This window comes from Haliotis asinina, chromosome 11, assembly GCF_037392515.1.
Source record: "Haliotis asinina isolate JCU_RB_2024 chromosome 11, JCU_Hal_asi_v2, whole genome shotgun sequence".
Classification (NCBI taxonomy): Eukaryota; Metazoa; Mollusca; class Gastropoda; order Lepetellida; family Haliotidae; genus Haliotis; species Haliotis asinina.
In genome coordinates this window covers 51,812,607-51,834,703 of record NC_090290.1, presented here as the reverse complement: position 1 = coordinate 51,834,703, position 22,097 = coordinate 51,812,607, and the positions used below count along the sequence as shown (strand labels likewise).

At 38.7% G+C, this 22,097-nt stretch overlaps 2 protein-coding genes across 3 annotated transcripts in view; one reads left to right on the top strand and one right to left on the bottom strand.

The window, feature by feature from the left end:
- Positions 1 to 1,620: 1,620 nt before the first annotated feature.
- Positions 1,621 to 16,489, bottom strand: LOC137256543 (glycine--tRNA ligase-like). 2 transcript variants are annotated; one of them, XM_067794402.1, is made up of 17 exons: positions 15,971 to 16,489; positions 11,897 to 11,998; positions 11,152 to 11,251; positions 10,838 to 10,979; positions 10,447 to 10,535; positions 10,225 to 10,301; positions 8,526 to 8,671; positions 8,118 to 8,267; positions 7,180 to 7,342; positions 6,616 to 6,780; positions 5,664 to 5,771; positions 4,907 to 5,052; positions 4,710 to 4,795; positions 3,659 to 3,768; positions 3,389 to 3,482; positions 2,962 to 3,149; positions 1,621 to 2,441 (listed from the first exon to the last, which is right to left on the bottom strand). In XM_067794402.1, exons 1-17 carry the CDS (start codon positions 16,214 to 16,216, stop codon positions 2,331 to 2,333), a joined length of 2,223 nt encoding a protein of 740 aa, XP_067650503.1. In that variant the 5' UTR covers positions 16,217 to 16,489; the 3' UTR covers positions 1,621 to 2,330. The 2 variants fall into 2 exon arrangements, with proteins under 2 accessions (XP_067650503.1, XP_067650502.1); XM_067794401.1 differs by having other exon boundaries at positions 4,907 to 5,047; positions 5,659 to 5,771; positions 15,971 to 16,248.
- Positions 16,472 to 22,097, top strand: part of LOC137256546 (tRNA N6-adenosine threonylcarbamoyltransferase, mitochondrial-like) — a 12,246-nt gene continuing 6,620 nt past the window's right edge. The window contains exons 1-8 of the mRNA XM_067794405.1: positions 16,472 to 16,726; positions 17,435 to 17,534; positions 18,149 to 18,243; positions 18,607 to 18,669; positions 18,997 to 19,126; positions 20,022 to 20,226; positions 21,131 to 21,279; positions 21,957 to 22,087. Of these exons, the coding sequence (XP_067650506.1) occupies positions 16,485 to 16,726; positions 17,435 to 17,534; positions 18,149 to 18,243; positions 18,607 to 18,669; positions 18,997 to 19,126; positions 20,022 to 20,226; positions 21,131 to 21,279; positions 21,957 to 22,087 (1,115 nt within the window). The 5' untranslated portion in view covers positions 16,472 to 16,484. The remainder of the gene's footprint in view (positions 16,727 to 17,434; positions 17,535 to 18,148; positions 18,244 to 18,606; positions 18,670 to 18,996; positions 19,127 to 20,021; positions 20,227 to 21,130; positions 21,280 to 21,956; positions 22,088 to 22,097) is intronic.

Sequence of the window (22,097 nt, the reverse complement as noted above, 5' to 3'; positions counted from 1 at the left end):
CACCTATTGCTTCTAATTGATGTATTATAAGATATAATACAGAGCAAATTCCAAGATTTTTTTATTAATACTGTGTCAAAGCACTGATTACTTCGAGATGTTGTCATGCAAATAGTACTCAATATTACCATTGAATTCACACATTTTCAACTGCATTTCAAATTCAGATGAACATGGTCACCATGATAAGAAAATCTGCTTTACATTCCCTTTCAAAATGTCTGATAGGAAATGCTCATTGGGACATCATGAAGTGTGAACTATCGCCAGAAGTGAATTTGGTGCTTTTAGTGTAGCTAGGAATTATGTGTGTCAGGTCTTTCTGTATATAGTTTTTTATATGAGATTTTCATCTTGATGTTTACGTTATGTAAGTAAAGTTGTTTGGTGAACAGTTTATGTACATGCAGGTAAGTCTAAAATTGTAAAACTGTGTAAACTCAAACAGGAAATACCCACCTCTACCATGTCTCTAACTATATATTTAAACATAAAACCATTTCCTGTTTCTGACAAATCACATTTATATTTGTTTCCAAGGTAACATCCTGTCAAGGGAATACTGAAATTATGAAGCTGATCTAGTTTCTGCATCTCAGTACGAAAGCAACATTAAGTTGAGTCAGTGAGTTTTAGAACATGCTTCCAAAATTGCCATTTTCTTTCTTACTATGCTATGGCTAGGTGCTTGTAGAGTTAATGAGACGGTGTGATCTGCTCCAGATCACTGATGACTTGTAGGAATGGCAGAAAAGCTTGAATACCCATGTGCTGCATCCACTCATTTAGTGTGTCAGTTTCTACAATTTTACAAACTTGATATGAATTTCACCTCCAAGTCTACAGCATGTTCTGCTCTACTCACTTGTTTGATTACCGCTCAGTATGTTGACTATAGTCCTCCTGTCCCTCATTCAGTATTATGATTATTATAATGAGCTTTATCACTAGCGGAATAAACGTTCCCTGCAGCATCTGTGTCTGTTGTGATTCTTTGTGCAACACTGCACTCAGCAATATACCAGCATTATTATTTTTTCCAAATTTTGACCAGACAATTCAGTGGTTGATATCAAGAGCATTGACCTATGAAGTTCAGACAAGCATTGATGGGCAACACTAATTTTAATCTTCACAGTTTGTATATAAGAACAGATGTGCAGTACATAACTTATGGGTGATTCTCTTTTCTCATGTAAGCCTCATTTGTCGGGTTGTCAAGAACCTACATCAGTTCTAGCTGATGATCTGACATTTTATTTAAAACTATTTAGGGAGTGGCTGACTTAGGATGAAGCTGATGTGACCTAGAGCCTGACGTAGTGAGGCAAAATATCGAGTAAAGTACTTTTAATGATGCACCGTTGAAGCCTGTACATAAGTTGAAGCTTGTACATCAATCAATACAAACCTGTATATCTTGTTACCCATTGTTATCGGTCTACTGTTATGTGTATATATACTACAACCCTTTAGTTTTATCCTCACTTCACCTGAAGAAGAGACTAGAATCTGTCTCGAAACGTTGTGACCTTGTATAATAAAGAAGTTGAACCATAAAGCACTTTTAGTTTGATGCACTGTAGCTGTAAACAATTTCAGAAGAACAGAACACATCAGTTGAAATGGAGTGGTTTATTACATACAAATGTAACAGAACATACCTTGAAACCCTTCACGTAAAGAATGCTATAAACCTGGAAAATATTTTTGGTCATAAACATTGCACATGCTTGTAAAGTTTCAGTGTGTGTAAATTTGCCTTAAAGTACAAAAGAGCCATGAATGTGTTGTGAATGGCATCCATCATTTTGTGTAGGAATGATGGATATCTGAGGTCGTTGAGCACCTTCTTGTTCAACTTTACTGAGTATTCCTCAATATTCTCACCTTCTTATGACAGAAAACCATTTCTAGTCACCATGGCAACAGCTGCAAGACTTTGCCATGGTAGTTGTCAGATCAGACAGTCATATAAGTTGCCATGGTAATGATGTCAAAAGATCATTCATAATTTCCATGGTAATGTTGCCAGGTAACAAGTACTGGTTGTTATGGTACCTCTTGTCTGACATCAATTTAGGTCTCTTGTTGCCAGGCAACCATTTTCAGTAACCATTGTATCTGCAGTAGTTGTGCACACCTCTGTCAGCTGTGCTGCGGCTCCCATGCTGTGTGACGTACATAAACAGAAAAGTATGTTCCCTTCCTCCATTCTTCTCCATGTATCACAGCTTCCCAAGAAGCGGGTGCCAAACAGCATTTGGCACATCAGAATTCTTCATGAACTTTCATTGCCACGTATTGTCCTTTGGGGGGGACATTACAGTTCACTTGGAACTGGCCTCCTGCTGCTCAAACAGGGGGTAATTGTTTAGCACGTTCTCCCATGTACGCCGCCCAACTGCAAGGTCACGCACTATCTCAGGAAGCTCTTCAATCTGGAGATAGAAACAACATGTACCTCATCAACAAGAGTGACTAATTATTACGCTGCTTTCTAGCAATATTCCAACAATATCAAGGCAGGGGACATCAGAATGTGCTTAACCTTAGACAAATCAGCACTTACTCACTGGGACATTTCTGATATTCCTTAAAAATGACCCCATACAAATTTGAGCAGTATACATAGTATAGATACTGCATGTAGATACAATTCTGAAATACAGCCAAGTCTCTGTAATCCGACATCATCTGTTGCATAACAAATTGTCTCATTAACAAGGATGTCAGACTAAAAAAATGAGGCCAAGTTAGATGTTATTCAATTTGTTACCAGCAAATGTGTAGTATAAATCCGATAGTCGGATATATGGAAGTTGAATAAAGGAAACTTGACAGTGCGACTCTAAGCCTCCCTCATGTCATGCTTCTTCAAAGTTACTATTGATTTCATGTTGCCTTAAATTGACTAACGGGTGACAAACCATATTTTAAAACATTATGTCGTCAACTTACAGGCGCCCTGACTTGCTTCAGCGTATCCCTCTCCCTCAATGTTGCAGTGTGAGGAGTCTTAAGGCTGTCAAAGTCAATGGTGATGCCGTAAGGGATGGCAATCTGGTCAGTTCTTGCGTACCGGCGTCCAATGGAGCCACCACTGTCGTCCACTTTGTGTGACACGTCTAACTCAGTTAGCTGTTGTGCTAAATGTCACATAAGAGTGAGTGAAGAGTCAGTCAACAAGTCTGTTAATGGGAGCTGTTTTTAAAACTATTTCAGCAACACAACACTAGACTTGCACCCTTCCCACCCAACCCCCAATAGCTATTGAAAGGAAGTACATTTAAACAATGTAACAGATCAAGAATGACGAAGTATTTACCATGTGTAATACACAGCTATAATACCCGGCCTACATGAGCATATCACTTCATATACTTACACAGCTGCTTGATGAAAGAGGCAAAGTCGGGGTTGTTACTGAGAGGCAGCAGGGAACACTTGTAGGGGGCGATGATTGGTGGCAACGTCAGGTACTGGTCAAGTATAATGTTAAACAGTCGTCATACAACCAGTGTCATATTACTACATGTATGTAACTGAGTACTATGTAAAACAATGTTACTAATATTACATACTTATTATTACATGCTACCAAACTGTAACAATCATATTTATGTCAAATAAGCAAGAAAAAATGCATAATACTCACTGTTCTCTGCTCATCGCCTTCTCTGACTTTGAAGTTGTGTTCAAAGACAGAATACATGATTCTGCCAATACCAAATGAAGGCTCTATCACAGACGGCACAATCTCCTCCACTGAAATGTACAGTGAGCATATGATCCACATACAGAAGTAACCGTTGCTTACATCACATGGGGAGCATCAACACTTTCATATGTCTTCATCAAAGTGACCCTCGAACCACAAACTTGTGAAACTACTATGATTAAAAGGCCGGTATACTGACCTTCATAAAATCATGTATGAAGTAAAAGTGTGGTGACTCACAATGTTTTCCATGTTTATTAACACCCAGAGCATTGTCTTACTATGCTAGTATCCGGCTACTGGAGACACTTATAGGTTTGTCTTACTGTTCTAGGATCAGACTATTGGAAGACTTACAGCTGTGTCTTACTGTTCTAGGATCAGAGTATTGGAAGACTTACATCTTTGTCTTACTGTTCTGGATCAGAGTATTGGAAGACTTACAGCTGTGTCTTACTGTTCTAGGATCAGACTATTGGAAGACTTACATCTTTGTCTTACTGTTCTGGATCAGACTATTGGAAGACTTACAGCTGTATCTTACTGTTCTAGGATCAGACTATTGGAAGACTTACAGCTGTATCTTAGTGTTCTAGGATCAGACTGTTGGAAGACTTACATCTTTGTCTTACTGTTCTAGGATCAGACTATTGGAAGACTTACAGCTGTGTCTTACTGTTCTAGGATCAGAGTATTGGAAGACTTACAGCTGTGTCTTACTGTTCTAGGATCAGACTATTGGAAGACTTACATCTTTGAAGACTTAAATCTTTGTCTTAGTGTTCTAGGATCAGAGTATTGGAAGACTTACAGCTGTGTCTTACTGTTCTAGGATCAGACTATTGGAAGACTTACAGCTGTGTCTTAGTGTTCTAGGATCAGACTGTTGGAAGACTTACATCTTTGTCTTACTGTTCTAGGATCAGACTATTGGAAGACTTACATCTTTGTCTTCATGCTCTAGTATGAGGCTCTTGGAAAGACTTACCATGAATGGTCTTGTCATATTTCTTGAAAGTGACCATTTCCTTTTTCACAGTAAATGTCTGGCCATCCACCTGAATCTCAGCTTCTCTGCAAAATGAATTGTGTTGCTGAGTGGACACAAAACACCACCATGTACATAGAACCTGCAGTCTATCATTCAGAAACTTCTGTAATATAGTCTTTCTGTAGAAAACTTACCCTTTATCCTGTAGTGTCTTTTCAAGGGTAGACAACTCATCCCCACTTAATCCAGTCAAATGAGCAGTGACCGCTTTGGCGTCTTTCTTGAAAGCCTTGCCAAGACCACCTTTCTCTGGCACACACTCGTACACACTGATCGTCTTGTGAGACCGTTAAGGAATCAAATATATGAACACATCAACATTTATAGAATGCATCAGGCATGCTTCCGTTGTTTCATTTTAAAAAAGGCAGTTGGGCAGTCTAGTTTTAACAGTGATCACTTGTCATGTCAAAAACAGGGTTTAATTCCACACATAGGTACTATGTCTATAGCCCATTTCTGGTGTTCTCAGTGATACTGCAAGAATATTGCTAAAAGCCCCATAAACCCCACTCACTCATTAAAAAAGTGTAAAGCTGTAAGGCTCAAGAAACATCAAGAAAAGAAAAGATCAAGAATTATCCTACATAAAGCTACAGGTACTCCCCATGTCACAAGCTACATAGAGAATTACATAACTTTTCCGTCTCAATTAGAATTATAACTGCAGGAGGTACTGTCAGATGCGTAGCAAGCCCATTTTTGAGGAAGCCAGATACGTTGTAATGCTTTGTATTTAGCTAGTATTGAGGGCTTGTTCAACCTTGTTAACATCAATCAGGTGTAAGTCCAGGCTTATCTTCATAATGGAAGTTATGCTGCTGACTGGGTAGCTAGTCAGTCTGGAATCGCCAAATATGTGGGTGTGTGGACTATTGTTGACAAGGATATTGGTTCAGGGAGTTTCCTCTCTGCAGCCAGCTTCACACTAGTGGCCTTGGTGTGTTGGGTCAGGTCATAGCAGGACCGGTCAGCACACCCCACACACTCGATCCAACCCTGTAACAACCATACAGTAATCATGGTAATAAATAAATATTGTTCATAGCATGTGAACAATAAGTCAGTTTCTGACTTTATTCAGGATTTATGAAAAGCAACATGGAGTTGTGGATGCAGTCAAGTGAATTATTACTGAGAACTGCTCTGTTACTCATTGTTGTAGATATGTTTAGCCACTGTATTGCAAGCAAGACTGAGGAGACTGTAGATCTACAACTGCACATTTCAATATAATTTGTGGACAAATTCAGAGGTCACTGACATCACAATTAGGTGAATGTGAACCAATTTCATTACTAACCTTATAATTAAACTTTTATTGTGTTAATTAAAATTCTGGCAATATGATTGGTTAACAGGGAACATTTCTTTTCCCAACATTTCCCAATGAACCTATAAAAAATGAGTCATGTGGAATGCGTCACGTTGCGTTGTTCCGCTCTGATTCGCCACCTGATGTTAGCTTGTTGATTGACAGCTGTTTGGGGGTACTCTATTCTGATTGGCTAATGATTTGGTAGGCGTGTCATTTTATGTAAATGAGTCACTTGAGTCACGTCACGCCATTACCAAATTCTTACACCGAAAATGTTAATCGGTGGTAACAAAGATATCTGTTTCGATGAATTTGATTATGTTGTAAAGAAAATATTTTTGAAAGCCTATAGTATTTGTTGTTGAATTTAATCATAGGGATTGACGGTGTATTTCTTTTGTTGCTACGCAGATTCATACAGTTTGCACATTGGTTTTTAGTTTCATATTTCAATGCAATGAAAGAAATACACAGTTAATCCTTAAGTGTTTACAGAACCCCCTCATAACAATGATGTTAACATACATAGGACGTCTTCATTTCCGCATCCCAGCAATCACAGGCGTAATGAGCCATCTCGTTGGACAAGTGCTGTCGGAAGCGGAACCGCTTGGAGTCGACACCAACTTTGATCAGAAAGAGGTAAATCCTTGCCATGAAGTAGCCTAGAGTTTCATTGGCAACCAGTTTCTGGAAACAGAATGGTGAACACATGAGCCCTGTTTGTCTAACCACAAGTTCACACAGATGCTGGTGCAGTCAGACCTGTTACGAATCAGGAAAATTATCAGATAACTGACAGGGTTCAAACTGATTTTGTAATATAAGATCTGAAACCAGTCAGTACAATGACTGCAAAGATCCATGGGAAAGGTGTCACTTAATGTCGCTAGGCTACAGGTCAGTGATAAACAGTTTTTGGCATAATTACTCACCAAGTATATTGCACAGTTTCTCACTGCTATGGAAAATGCCACATCTTACTTTAAACATTTCTAAAAACGTTTCTAAAAACATAAACAAGATCTAGACACTTGACCATCATAACTGAAGGACCTTCTACTGCGTGTTTCTGTGTTAGACACATACTGTTTTCACTGCCTCGCCAATCTTGATGAGCTCTGGGGGTTTGCCGTCCATCTGGTTGCAGGCCGAGTACAGCGGGAATTCGAGATGAGCGATGTCTGCAAACTTGGGGTGGTCCTTGTGCTCTGGGTCACAGAAATGTTCGATCTCCGCCATTGTAAACTCCCTACAACACAACGAGAGTTTACCACCTAGCATCCACTGGTGATTGTACATGGACAGATTTACTGTATACTGCCATGGATACACCTTGTCTGTAACATCAGTAGAAGATACAGGTTGTTGTTCAGCTGACCTGAGCTTCTCTACATATGCATGATCCGGGAGGTCAAACGGCACAAACGGCTGGTAGAGTTAACTTCATTATATAGGGGAGCTTGATGCCTAAAAGCCTGAGCAGGAAACACTAAACCATCTGCAGCCAATTGTTTAAAGAAAGTTAGAATGCTGCAAATGCTGACCTTATCTCGGCTGTTCGGACATGTTAACAATCACCTGACAAAGTCGCACCCATTTCCAATTATAGACCCAACCAGTTGTGACACGGTCACACAATGCACTAGTATTCACTTGATCAGGTCAAGCTGAACAAGCTGTAGATGATCTCAACTCAAGACCGTGTTGCCGTTTTCAGTCTTAACATCAGTGGCTATCATATTACCAGATAACATTGGTAGTCTGGAGAAATGAGAGATCATCTCCTACGTGTACAAGATGATTGCCTTTATTATGCCTTGTATTCCAGGTATGAAACCCTTGCCTTATACACAACGTTATACAGTGTTGCAGAGAAGGGCATTCCAAGGAGGAATATGACAGGGGGACAATTAAACAACGGTTCATTGGTTGAAATACACGTCTTTCCAAACGTCTGAGACAGTCTGTTTTTATCTAGCATTATCTTTAAAGAAATGCAAAATGAAAAACAAACAAACATCTACCTGACTCGGATGAGACCTGATCGTGGGGAGATCTCATTCCTGAAAGAGTTGCCAATCTGAGCTCCGGCAAATGGCAGCTTCCCAGCATTGAACTCCAACAACCTCTTGAAGTTGACAAATATACCCTGGGCTGTCTCTGGTCTCAAAAACCTGTAACATAATGAGTGAATAAATATGGCTTAGCACCTAGATTGCTGAACTAATTTGAGAAATGTCATGAAGAAAAAATGCAGTGAGTTTAAGTTGCAATTGTTTTCAACAGTACTGATGTATACATAGACACATTTAGTTGAGTCTTCCAGATCCTTACTTGAACATTACAAATCCTGTTGAAAGATATGCAAGAAAATCATAACACAATATAGTCCACAAAACATACTATAAACAACAAAAACATCCCCAACATACCCCTTGAGCTGGCCAGTTGGACCGATAGACGTGGCAAACATCAGGTTGAACTCCATGGGGTCAGAGAGATCATTGCCGGTGACGGGAGACTTCATGTTGTACTTGCGGAGACATTCCCCCATGTCGTCCTTGCTCATACCGTCAATCTACAACACACAAGGACATCTGCACTGCGGTTGAAGAGTTCAAGATACCCGATACAATTAGGGATGCCTGACCTTGATAAAGGTATGTGTGTTCAATACTTGAGACACAGAGGGACTTGTGGAAGGCTACATGCTATGCAGCTGAGAAGTGAGTGAGAAAGTCTCCCCCACTTGATCTGTCTGATACTTCTAGTAAAGATTTCATACATTGTAAAGCATAGAGCTGTTTAATAGATGTTTATTGCCATCATAGAGCATTATTAATCATGTATTGTTTAATGACATCATAGAACATTATTGCTGATGCACTGTTTAATGACATCAATGCTTTATTGCTGATGCACTGTTTAATGACATCATATTACTTTATAGCTGATGCATTGTTTCATGACATCACAGAGCATTATTGCTGATGCACTGTTTAATGACTTTACAGAGCATTATTGCTGATACTTTGTATAATGACATCACAGGGCATTATAGCTGATGTATTCAGGAGATAAACATCATGTGTTGGCCAATTTCTGGATGTTACTGAATACTTGAAGCACAGGAATACATTTTGAAGTATTAATCTCTGCACTTGTTTACATCGAGTACGGGTATAGCAGTGAAGTGTCATCAGCTGGCTGTTTCAGCTGGTTCCCATGGTAGCATCTGGAGTTACTCTTTTGTGACGTCATTCTGACTTCAATATGATTGAATGATGTCACCACTGTTGATGACACAACAAAACAATTGTTTGCGATATTTCTACGTGTCAATACGCAGTGAATAGTCTTGCAGTTTCCGGGAATCTAATACCATTTGATCATGTTTTTCAATCAATCAGATTAGAATGACATTTGGTTTACAATGTTTAATGAGATCACTGACCATTATTGTCAGAAAGTAATTGTGTGAATTTCAAACTTATTTAGGAGCCTAACCCATTTTCATTTTTTTTAGACAATTCCATCCGCCATAAGCACCCAGTTTTGTTTTTTCTGCTCTTGCAATTTTGGTTTGGGAAAAATCATGCTGCCCGTGTGTGGAGGGAAGGCCTCTTGCCTGCGTGAGGGTGCATGCCTATATGACTACAAGTAAACCACCTTCGCCTTTGCATTGTTTAATGACATCACAGAGCAATATTGCTGATGCATTGTTTAATGACATCACATAGCATTACTGATGATGCTTTGTTTAATATCACAAAGCATTATTGCTGATGCATTGTTTAATGACATCACAGAGCATTACTGATAGTATAATGACATCACAGAGCATTATTGCTGATGCATTGTTTAATGACATCACAGAGCATTACTGATAGTATAATGACATCACAGAGCATTATTGCGGATGCATTGTTCAATGACATCACAGTGCATTATTGCTGATGCATTGTTTAATGACATCACAAAGCATTATTGCTGACATCATATTGCATTAACTTTGGAGCATTCTTTTGGCACTTGAAACATTTTCCATATGGTACTACAAGATGAAATAAACTTCTTATGAAATCCATAATTGTTTCTAGTACTCAACAGAACATGACAACAAATACTCACCGTTGGCAATATCTGCCTGATAGTTTCCTTCACATCATCAGATGACTTCTTGTCAGCTAACAGCTTCTCCAGGTGAGCTATAATTAAACCCATGATACAAATATAACAGTACAGTCACACTGAATTACGTGACAAATTTCCATTAACCTATAAGAAAGTTAGATGATAGTCAGCAAAATATTCATGACATTTATGTGTTGTGCTAAAGCTAACACAACTCACCTTCGATGAGATGATCAGCTCTGAAACATTCGCCATTCTTTAAATCCTTCACCATGTAGTCTTGGAATCGGTCAACATGACCTGATGCTCTGGAACACAGAGGCATGCACTTGTTTAAGAAAATCCTGAGGATTATGTGTGTGCATGCAACTCAACTCCCTGGAGGACAATGTTTGGGAGACAAGGCATTGTTAACATAGGGAAACAATTCAATGGAAGACAATGTCTGGGAGACAAAACAGTAGGGAGAACAAAGAAGCACAAGTCACTTGAAACCATTTGGGCAATTTTGCAATGGTAATAAAGGGAGACAATTTAGATCAGATCATTTGGAAGATGGGAATAAATGAGGGGAGACAACCCTGCTCTGTGAAAAAGGGGGATAACTCACTTGAGGACAGCCTCTGGCGTCAACATGGCAGTGTCCACCTCCAACATTTGTTCCTCCAGAATGAAGAACTTCCTCCATGCCTGCAGCAGGTTGGCCTTCACAGCACACCCCATGGGGCCGAAGTCGTACAGACCATTTACACCTAGAGCACACACAGATACTACTGTGAATATTCTCAAACAAAAGAAATATTGGTGTACTGTTAACAAGAAGATTAATTCATCTCCAAGCAATTGGTTGAACAAAGATTACATACATATTCAAGGTTACCTTTCTTATAAGAAACAAATATTTTGCAAGACATCATCACCCACCTCCATATATGGCAAATGACTGGTCATAAAAGAACCGTTGTTTCAACAAATCCTCCATTTTCCCACGGTCAAAGTCATCCTTAGGGGTCAGTGCCAGCTCCTGCAGCATAGAAAGGGAGGTAAAAAGTTTGGTGTGTTTTGTTGTTAAAGTAATTCTGAACCCATAATAATAGGTTTTGTGCTGACAACCAAAGGCAGAGTGAGTAAGGTTTTATGATGCTTTAAGCAATATACCAGCAACATCATGGCAGGGTACAGCAGACATAGATTTCACACACTGTACCCATGTGGGGAATTGAACCAAGATGTTTGGCATGAGAAGCAAACACTTTAACCACAGCATTTTTAGACAGTGTTAGCAGTGGAGTTGCAGCAGGCTTGATGCTAGGACTGCTTTGTGACAGGGCCCTGGTACACAGTAGGAGACATGAAATAAAACTTCGAACATCATTTTTGTGAGATGGGTTTTACACCACTCTCAGCAATATTCCAGAAACATCAGAGTGGGACAGCAGAAATGGGTTTCACAAATTGTAACAATGTTGAAAATCAAACCTGGGCCTTTGGTGAGAACAGCAAACCCATTCAACATAAGGCTACCCCACCACCCTGGACCCTCATTCTCAGACGCCTAAGATCATAAGCACAGACAGTATGTAACAAACTGGTGTGAACAGTAAACCCATTCAACATAAGGCTACCCCACTGCCCTGGACCCTCATTCTCAGACTCAGATCCTCCTCACCTTCTCTTCCAAAGCCCTCTTGCGATGTTTAAGTTCTGCCACAGCTCTCTGCAAGTCAATGTCTGGAGCTTTCTCAGACTTCAGCTTCCGCACCAGATCACCCTGAAAAAACAAAGAATCTGTAAAGTGATTGTTTATGTTAGTCTTTCCTGCAAAGCAACTTGCATATCCTCCAGGGCCAGAAATACAATTTCATTACGAGTGATACAGGACACCAGCGAGAGATAATTTAGGTGTGCCACTGTGAAATTTGAAAAAAAGTGTGCCCAAAATTTTTATGATTCAGTTGAACTTCAATCATCACAACGATTGTTAATAAAGCATGTAAACTTTCGTGATTAGAACTCAGACAGTACCACAGATAAATGATTTGAGGTGGTTCAAAAATAACTTTGACAAATAGCACACAAATTCAGCTGTAGTTTAATCCCTGTGCTCTTAATAGTCTTATGTTAGCTGAAGCTGACAGCCTGTCTGCAATATTCGTATCAAACTGATGCTATAATTACTGAATTGATGACGCAGGTCTACAGAGTTAACACTTTGTACACAGATGAATACTGTGAAAAAAATAAAAATATGAAATCTGTACCTCCTACAATTCATGTTACATGTGAAAAACAAGTTCTTGATACAAAACTGATGTTGGTTATATGAAGATTGTTTTTCCCTTTGTATTGATAGATCTTACTGAGATTCCATGCCATATCAAGTAACAAAAATCAACATTTTGAAACAAGAAGACATGAACGCTGACTGAGGTTTTAATTACTTCTGCATGTTTATATAATTGAAAAATTCAGGAGTTACATGTAGTCTGCATCTGTAGGACAATAAATATCAGTGAAATGTTTCATGGCTATAGGTGTAATGAACTGGAACAAGCTAACCTTGACCGCAATAATGAGCTCTGCTTATTGCTCATGGGGATTAGCCAAAAGCAATTAAGGTGATGGCATTGTGAAAGTAATTATCAGGTAATAGAGTTGCAGGAAGTAAATGATGTGACGGGATTGGCTTATGGGCAGGTGGATTATGGATTACAATCACCTGACATGTGAAGACTTAGCTTGACTACTTACATCAGGTGAATTTGTCTTCAGACAAAGGAAACCTTCACAAGTTTCTTAAAATCATGATCTTGTTACAAGTCAGGGGTGTCTTCTTTGAGTGGCATGTTTAGAAGTTGGTGAATCAGATAAGGACAAAACTTTATTGATGAGCAACTAAACTGCACTGCTTGCTTGACAACGATACAAGAAGCTGTATCGAAATGTTGCTCCACCTGAATAAAGAAGTTGTTCATCAAAAATGTTTTGTCCTTATCCAAGTCATGGGTGATCATTCACTGTGTTTACCAGTACTGGAAATAATCATTAGGTGAAGTACGAAAAAGAACATCCCTCCTTCAACACAGTGAACATTTTCTTTAAATATCTATGACTAACTTGCATTGCAAAAAGTGTAGATTCAAAAATTATTCAGTGCACACAAGAACGGAAACGGGAGATTCTCTAGTAAGAATGTAAATGTATTTCTCATTTGTGACATTCAGGGTCAGCAACGTAAACAAACCAAATAGTGAAATCAGATCTGTCTCAAAGAGAATCATCTGCTGACAACACAGGACTTATGACACAGGAAGTGCTGTCCCATCCCCCAGGCAGATTCATAGTGTCATCAATCAAACTAAATCAATTTAATACAAAATGATGTAGACGGAAATAAAAACTTAACTCAAAACAACAATTACATAATCTACAGTGTAAACATGTGAACACTCAATTACCATTCATGTATTAAACAAGCAAATTAATGGGTCTATTCCCATTTGTGAGAACTCCCAGTTGAAAGATAGTGGAGTAGTTAGTTAGCAAAGAAGACCCACCATACTCCCATATCTGATAGAATGAATTAACGCTAGCTTATTAGGGTTTAGCTATGTAACTCAAACTTGTAAACAGAAAACACATTTATTCTTAAAAATCACATTTAGTAACACAGACTGTACATACAACATACTGATATATACTAAAACACTGAACAATACCTATTGACACAGTGAAAAAAGTCCAGTTTTGATAAATGTAGTAACTTTAGAGTTACTGGAAAAGAAATTTACGGTTAGGGGCATTTAGCGCCGGACAGTATAATATAATGTGGAGATCACCACAGACATTTGATGTATATCTGTCACATCTTTCAGTTCAGTAACAATGTCCTGTTTTAATGTGCAAACTGTGGTTTGTAGTTCTAAATTCAGTGAATGAGCTTAGTCTTACGCCGCACTCATCAATATGCCAGCTATTTGGCGATCTAAATCTAGTTAGCCACAAGTTGTAGTAATAAGGTAATTGTAACTAATAAGGTTCTAAAACCTTTCACTGCTTAAACTGATCAATGAGACTGAACATTTTTAAGCCAAACAATGCTACGGAAAGATTGGGTACCTGTATACAATCCAATAACCTGTAGGATATGATATGCTTGACACTTGATAACAATGGAAAATTACAACCAGGATTTGAAGAATATAAATTATACATGACATATGAAAAAATGGCAATTAATTTGCAATTACAACATTACATTTTAGTCTGGTTTGATATAAATCTTACTTTTACGGATATACTGAAGAGATATCTACCTAATTCATCGTAAATGATAAATCTGATTGCAATAACTGCTTAACTATAATCCATATAAATGTATTTATTACAGCCATTGACAGCTCTTTTCGATCACCATTATACATGTTATATGACAGTGTTTCAGCAAGTACCAATCTTGTCCTGACTGCTCCAAGTCTTTTATAATTTATTTCATTATTTCTGTATCTATCAATGTTCTTTAATGAAAACAATAAATACTCATATAAGAACAATGTCACCTGTGTTAATTTACTTATCACTTATCTTGTGGATAGTCTTTAGCAACAGGGCTGTTCCCACTTTCATTGTAGAGATGAAGAAGCACAACCTATGTGCACTGAACCATTAATTAACATAATTATGTGTCTCACATCTAGGAGTTCTCACAAATGGGACAATCAAAGTCACTAACTTTGTCTTGCTCCTTGTTCATGACATACAAATTGACTATGATCCTCTAACTTACTAATCTTTCTAACATATTAATCAGCATGTAAAATAATATGTTACACTTTACCTACACTTCCTCATCTTTTACCTTCAGGAAGCTTCTTTATACAGAGAACTATTCATTCTTTATTTTGATCTCAGCAAACCAAACACATATGCAGAAATTATACGATGAACTGTTGCATATCTACTTCTTCCTAATACAAACAGATAACTTCTCTACAACATGATATGACTCAAAATATGTGCACTTTAAAATTCTTTGCTCTCTTAAAATGGTTTTCATGATTAAACAGATATACATGATATATAGGTGTTGTGCCATTGATTTATCAGTTTGAGGCCATATATCTTATACGTGTATATTGTCTCCAGTTGCAACTTGCATTTCTCAGTTCAGACCATACTGTCTTCCACACTGATTTGAATGCTTAATGATTTCATTGAATTCCAAAAAATTTAAAACATGTTAAATACTGAACATGATAACTAAAATTAACAGTCTACCCAGTTGAGGATGCCAAGTTGAAGATCAAATTTCTCTCATATCCCACTGTACTACCATATGTCTGTACACCTGGACTAAGCTCCACCATTTTCGTGAGCATATTTTACAATGAACTAAATTTCAGTAGAAACAGTTTCAGCGCAAGTCAAGGAATTAGTTTCAGATACATTACCCACTACCAAGAAGCCAAATATTAGAATAAGTTATATTACTTATAACCTCATTTGATTACAGACTTGAGAATTGAATTTACAGAAAATTTTGACAGTTTCTCACAGAGTCACAACGTCATGGGTATATTTCATTTTAACGCAAAAAATACAGCTCTTTGTGGGCATCTTCGCCTATCCTGTTCATTTTGTACATTAAAATATTCTATAACTGTTATCAGTTATCATGGTGTGTTTCCTTGCAAACAATTAACCAGGGGGAGTAAAACATGTCGTGCAATATGTCAGTTATTACCTGTTCTTTGACGGATGCTCGAAGAGGGGCTAACTCGGCTTCGATCTGTGGATCCATTTTAGAAAGGTTTCGCAATAGCGATCTTCTCTTCTCCTTCTGCTGTTTTGATCCCCACTCAGGATCTCTTGCCTTTATATACTGTTGACTCGTGGACGATATGCATGCGCTAATCCGGTGAAATCCCGTCAAGGGAGCTAAGTGACTATGCCTCACCCACTGGCCAAGTATGTGAAAACAGTGTTTCATCAGAAACTGACAATTGCCACGCTCAAGCTCTCCCTCGCCGTGGTTTAAAGGACTTCCGGGTTATTGTTTCCAAATATGTTTCGTTTCAGTGTACCAACAAAACAATATAATTGTTTATGAAGCGTGCAAATGATGCTACATATAATTTTTTCTCATTTCACGAACTATTATTAAATCATTTATTCCGGAGAACGAGAGTGTAAACATTAATATTTTTGTCTAGTTTGCCCTGTCGGTTCTCGAAGGGATGCATTGTGGGAAAACAAAGATGTCTGCGCCCATGAGGCATGTCAGCCAAAGTTGTCAACGACGCATCTTAAGTTGTATAAGACTGACAGGGAATGATGAATCCAATGCACGCATTTTTTCAGCTTTTTCGACATATTTTACTTCTAAGAAAACTGTCCTTGGCATCGAAACAAGCTGTGATGACACCGGTGCAGCTGTCGTTGATAACGGAGGTCGTGTTCTTGGGGAGGCCTTAAAGTCTCAAATCAAAATACATGTGGAGTACGGAATATTTTGATAATTTGAATTGTACAGGAACACAACATTCATTTCCATATAATTGTTATAGTAGATAGAGTGTCAATTTCGGACTCTGTTTTAGTGTTTATTATTACCTCAGAACTTTTTCATAATTTGGTATTCAGACCAACGTTAAAGGGCAACCTCCAAGTTAGTTCAGCAAGCTAAACGTCGTGCTCCTGCCAAGGCAGTATGTATGCCTTGGCAGGAACACGACGTTTAGCTTGCTGAACTACCTCCAAGTATAAGTCAATGTGATAATTCTAGTATGATAAGCCCATTTTGTATTTCTTTCTAACAAAGACCTCCACCCGTATCCCCCTACTAAATTTTAACATTGAGGAAAATTTTCTTAAAGTGTCCTTTTTATAAGTTATGTGTTTTATATGTTAAGATGCAATTTAAGAAAGATGTTAAAAACCCATTGTTGTCAGATGAGGAATATCTATTTTGGTGACATGATTTGACAAGAATGAAATGTAAGGGGGTATACAGACGGAAGTCTTACCTTCTTGTAGGTGTTACATATAAATAGTTTTTTCCAGTTATCATATAGTGTCTCTTAAAAACTTGTACAGAGTATATTGTATGTATTAAAGTATTGCATTACTGGAACATAGTGGCTGGTGTTTAAAGGAACAGTTCATAGCAGACTGTCATATATGTTGAACAATCTTTTAACACTTATAGAGCTGGTGGTATTCTTCCTCCTGTGGCTCGGAACCTTCATGTAGAGAGTATTGGTGGAGTTGTACAGGAAGCTTTGGATCGTGCCAGTATGACAGTGCATGTGAGTTGTGTTTTCATTTTCATCCTAAAAATTCAGTTATTGAACTTGCCCAGTATATGACACAAAAATGCACATGTTTTGTCATTTTCTATGGCTTCATTAAAAACATACACATCAGAGAAATATTTCTTGCATTCATGTTTGTTTGGAATAGTTCTCCAGAGCTGTTTCATATTCAAGCAACAATGTCACGTTTACTCAAATGAATTAATTATGTAATAGGTTTTAAAATGTGGCAAAAATGGTTTCACTATAGTTATAACAGATGCTGACCCCACAGACTGCAAGTTTATCAATGATGTAATCATCTGTAAATAGTGTAATCTTGTTCCTGTCCCGTAAGTCAGTGCTGGACTGTAGATGTTGTGAATATTTTGATATCACTAAAAATATTAAGAAATGATTTCAATATGATATAACCAGTTAAAATATTTCCAACAATTCCTAGTTTATTATGTTCAGTTCACCTGTTTTGATCATGTATTACATTCTGTGGAAAACTTACCGAGCATTACCTTGACTACTGCGTAAAGTATCTTTTCCACTTAGCAGATGTGAACCTTCTGAAATTTAGCAACCGATCATAATGATTTCTCTTGTTTGAAACTGTCCAGGATGTAGACGCTGTTTCTGTGACGGTGGAACCGGGGCTGGCGCTGTGTCTGAAGGTTGGGTTAGACCATGCCAAGTCTCTAGTCAGGCTGTCGGGGTACATCTACATTTTTTATAGGATTCATGTTTGAAAATTTTAAATCAGTCTGATTTTTGATCAGGTGATACTGTATATGTTTCAAACTTATCTGTTTTTAAGTTCACAATGTTGTGATTTTATTTTAGTACATTCTTTCTGATGAGATTCAGCTGTTGGCAGAGGTACAAGTTGTAATATTTAGACGTGTTTTAAATAGGAGAGAGTTTGTCACTTAGATCAGTGATCAGTCACATGACAAGTTCTTGTTAACATAGTCAAATATATTATACGGAGTGGCAAGCTAAACTAATACATTTAATTCAATATTTGTGATAATTTGGAATTTAGTTAACACTGTCAGTGGGAACCATTATGTTCCAGGAAGCCCTTGATACCAATCCATCACATGCAGGCACATGCTCTAACAGCCAGAATGACCAACAGGTAACTTGACGATCTCTCGGACTGGACTTTTGGCATGTAGCAGGTATACTGCCATTAACTTTGTCAGTCACATCTTGAAGAAACAGAAATGTCCATTCAGAAATGTTTGCAAAGTTTCTTAAAAAGTGCTAGTGATTTAGTGATATTTGATTGGGGAGGTGACGTTTTTGCATTTGTTTAGAAAAAACTCTGCTGATAATTGCGCCATGCCTGATTATCTGTTAATTTGTTCCATAAAGAAGTTATATGTTGGTGAAAAATGTACTAACAATAGAGGTTTGACACTGACCTCAGCTGACCTTGGAACACCTCATTTCACCATTTCAGAGTGGACTTCCCCTTCCTAGTTTTGTTGATCAGTGGCGGACATTGCCTCCTCACAGTGGCGAGAGATGTTGCAGACTTCGTGTTGCTGGGAGAGAGTCTAGATGATGCTCCAGGGGAGGCCTTTGACAAGGTGGGCTCCTCTCATGTAACTAAGGAGATCGGCTGGTCAGCTTTACTGTTTAATGTGTGTATCATATCCCAGTCGTTGAGATCAATGGGCAAATGTCACTCATTGGATTATTGTCATGGAGTGCTGTTTGTAGTGTTAAACAATAAAACAAAGAATATTTATTGGATGTGTGAATTGTTTGACTGCATCTAATCCCAACAGCAGGGCAGGTTCCCATTTGTCTGATGCAGTTATTTACAGGACGTTGCCTTATTGGTGATATATGCTGAATATGAAACAAAGAAGCACAAGGACATCCTCTAATGTAATGTTGGACAATGATGTGGCTGAGTTGCATCACAGCGCCCTCTACTAATGAATGATAACACGAATAGGTGTTATGTCTGTGTTAAGTTTTAGCATAGGTCCAAGAGGGATAAAATAGGACTCATGATTTCTAAATCTGTGTGTGAGTGTGAGTTTGTATTTATGTCTTTTTTAGCAGTATTCCAGCAAGATTCAGAAATGGGCTGCACAAGGGCTTGAACATGGGCCTATGGTGTGACAAGCAAATGCTTTAACCACTAGGCTACCTCACCATACCTCTACATCTTGTTTCCATGTCATTATTGATATTTGTGCTAGAACACTACCAGTGCTAGAACACTACCAGTGCAGGAATCTGCCATTAAGTTGGTAAATGTTTACAAACTGAATCACTTTGTGGTTTCTCCTTAATTCTGATGCTGTTGAAATTCTTAACTGATGTCTGAGATACGATGCTGATGCTACTGGATAATCGATTATGGTGGAACACCGCCTACTTTACAGAAACATACAGTCAATCTGTGATGTATTTTAGGCCAGTCTTCCTGTCTGAGGAGTTTTAGGGAAACTATTACTGATTTGATTACAGATCGCTCGTCAACTAAACCTGAAAAACCTTCCACAATTCACCAGTGTAAGCGGTGGTGTTGCCATAGAAACCATGGCCAGACAGGGTGATCCCAAGTCATTTGACCTGCCTCTGATGTTAACACAGGTTCGGACCTGCGACTTCTCTTTTTCTGGTCTGAAATCTCAGGCAAAGAGGATCATAGCCCATGAAGAGAAGAGGCAAGGTGAGCCATCCCCATTACCCAACTGTATTAACACTGGTGTGTATTATGACAAACACTTTGGTCTCAGTCGTGCTCAAAAGCAAGGACTGCATCACTGGAATACGGGCCCTGGCTTTTAGAATAGGAAGATCCGGGTTTGAATGGGTGTTCAGCAACACATGCCTGCAGCGAACAGCGGCTAGCAAGATCGGTTGGTCAGACTTGCTGACTTGGTTGACGTGTCGTCATATCCCAGTTGTGTAGACCAATGCTGGTCTATGGTCTTCACTGGATTGTCTGGTTCAGGACTGATGACTTTAAACACTGCCGCCATATAACTGTAATACTGCCGAGTGCGGCTTAAACAACAAAGAAAAACAAACAAAGCGTAGGCTTTTGCATGCCCTCTTATACACAAGCAGAATGTCTTGTAGCAGTAAGATTTACCTCCCCTGGCTCCCACTAGGGAACACACTTTGTCGTGTTATTGGTTAATATACAACAAACTTCCGATTCTGTCATATTGAGGGTTTGATGAACATAGCTTTATGCTGAACTTGGGAGGTCATTGACTGGTCATTGATTTCGAGAAAATAATTAGGCAAAGAACAATTTGTGAGAGCTTGTATACTGAAGACAAGAATGTAACTGCTGGCACTTGCTTGGCAACAGTATCTATGAGGAATTACACTTGTAGCTGTGGTTTAAGTTGACTTATTTAATAATTTAATAATTTCATAGCTATTTTATGAATTCTGTTTTCCACTTGAGAACATTTTCTTCAGATATCAGCTGCTGGTAAGGTGAAAGAGATCCTTCATATGCTTATCTCCAGCAGTGTGTCAGTTTAAAGACTGTGACTGCAGTGTTTAAGACATTTGGTGTGCTTGTATCATGTACATTAACAAACTTGTGACGTATTTAGGTGTGTCCAGAGATGATGTTTTACCCAACGCAGCAGACATCTGTGCCTCCTTCCAATATGGAGTCTTGAAGCACCTGGCACGTAGGGTTCAGAGGTCACTGCTGTTCTGTGAATTGAGTGGCCTCCTACCGAAACACAACAAGACACTGGTAAGGATATAATTTATGTGGTGTACCCCATGGTGTATGAGTGAGTGAGTGAGTTTAGTTTTATGCTGCACTCAGCGTTATTCCAGGTATATGGGGGCGGTTTGTAAATAATCAAGTCTGGAATAGACAATCCAGTGACCAACAACATGAACATCAATCTGCGCAATTGGGAACCAATGACATATGTCAACTACGTCAGCGAGGGTGACCACCCGATCCCGTTAGTCGCCTCTTACGACAAGTAGAGTCGCCTTTTATAACAAGCATGGGTTGCTGAAGGCCTGTTCTACCCAGGGACCTTCACAGGTCCCCCATGGTGTAAAGTTTTAGATCTGATGTATCATACAGTAGTTTGTGGCAGTATACTGTGCATGCTATGAAAATATTTGTGATGATGTTAGTGATTCTTTTGAGTTTTGACTGTTTTCCTTCACTTTCCCTCATGCCCTCAATAATCCTCGATGCTCACTCTTATCAACCACAATCCTGGGACTGGGATCTCCTTTCACAAAGCACTAAGGCAATCATAAGTCACTTAGGTAACCTTAGTCTAATGTTAAAGGAAGGACTTAGGTTAACTTTAGTAAAAGTTGCATTGTGTAAGGAGCCCCTGAACTCAGACCTGTCTCCTCCGCCCTACAGTTGAGTAATTTTCATGTATATGTACTATGTTGCAGGTTGTGTCAGGAGGGGTCGGAAGCAATCAGTTCATCAGAACAGGCCTACAGAAGCTGTGTGATATGTACTCCACACATCTCATCTGTCCACCCCCACGTCTGTGTACTGATAATGGAGTAATGATTGCCTGGTAGGTGGCA

Coding starts and splice junctions, on each gene's coding strand:
- LOC137256543 (XM_067794402.1), bottom strand. CDS start 16,216: ATGAAACACTGTTTTCACATACTTGGCCAGTGGGTGAGGCATAGTCAC. Junction 8,672..10,224: donor TCAGGCAGATATTGCCAACG/GTGAGTATTTGT, acceptor TGTGTGTTGTAG/ATTGACGGTATGAGCAAGGA. Junction 3,150..3,388: donor CTCTTTCATCAAGCAGCTGT/GTAAGTATATGA, acceptor TGTGACATTTAG/CACAACAGCTAACTGAGTTA.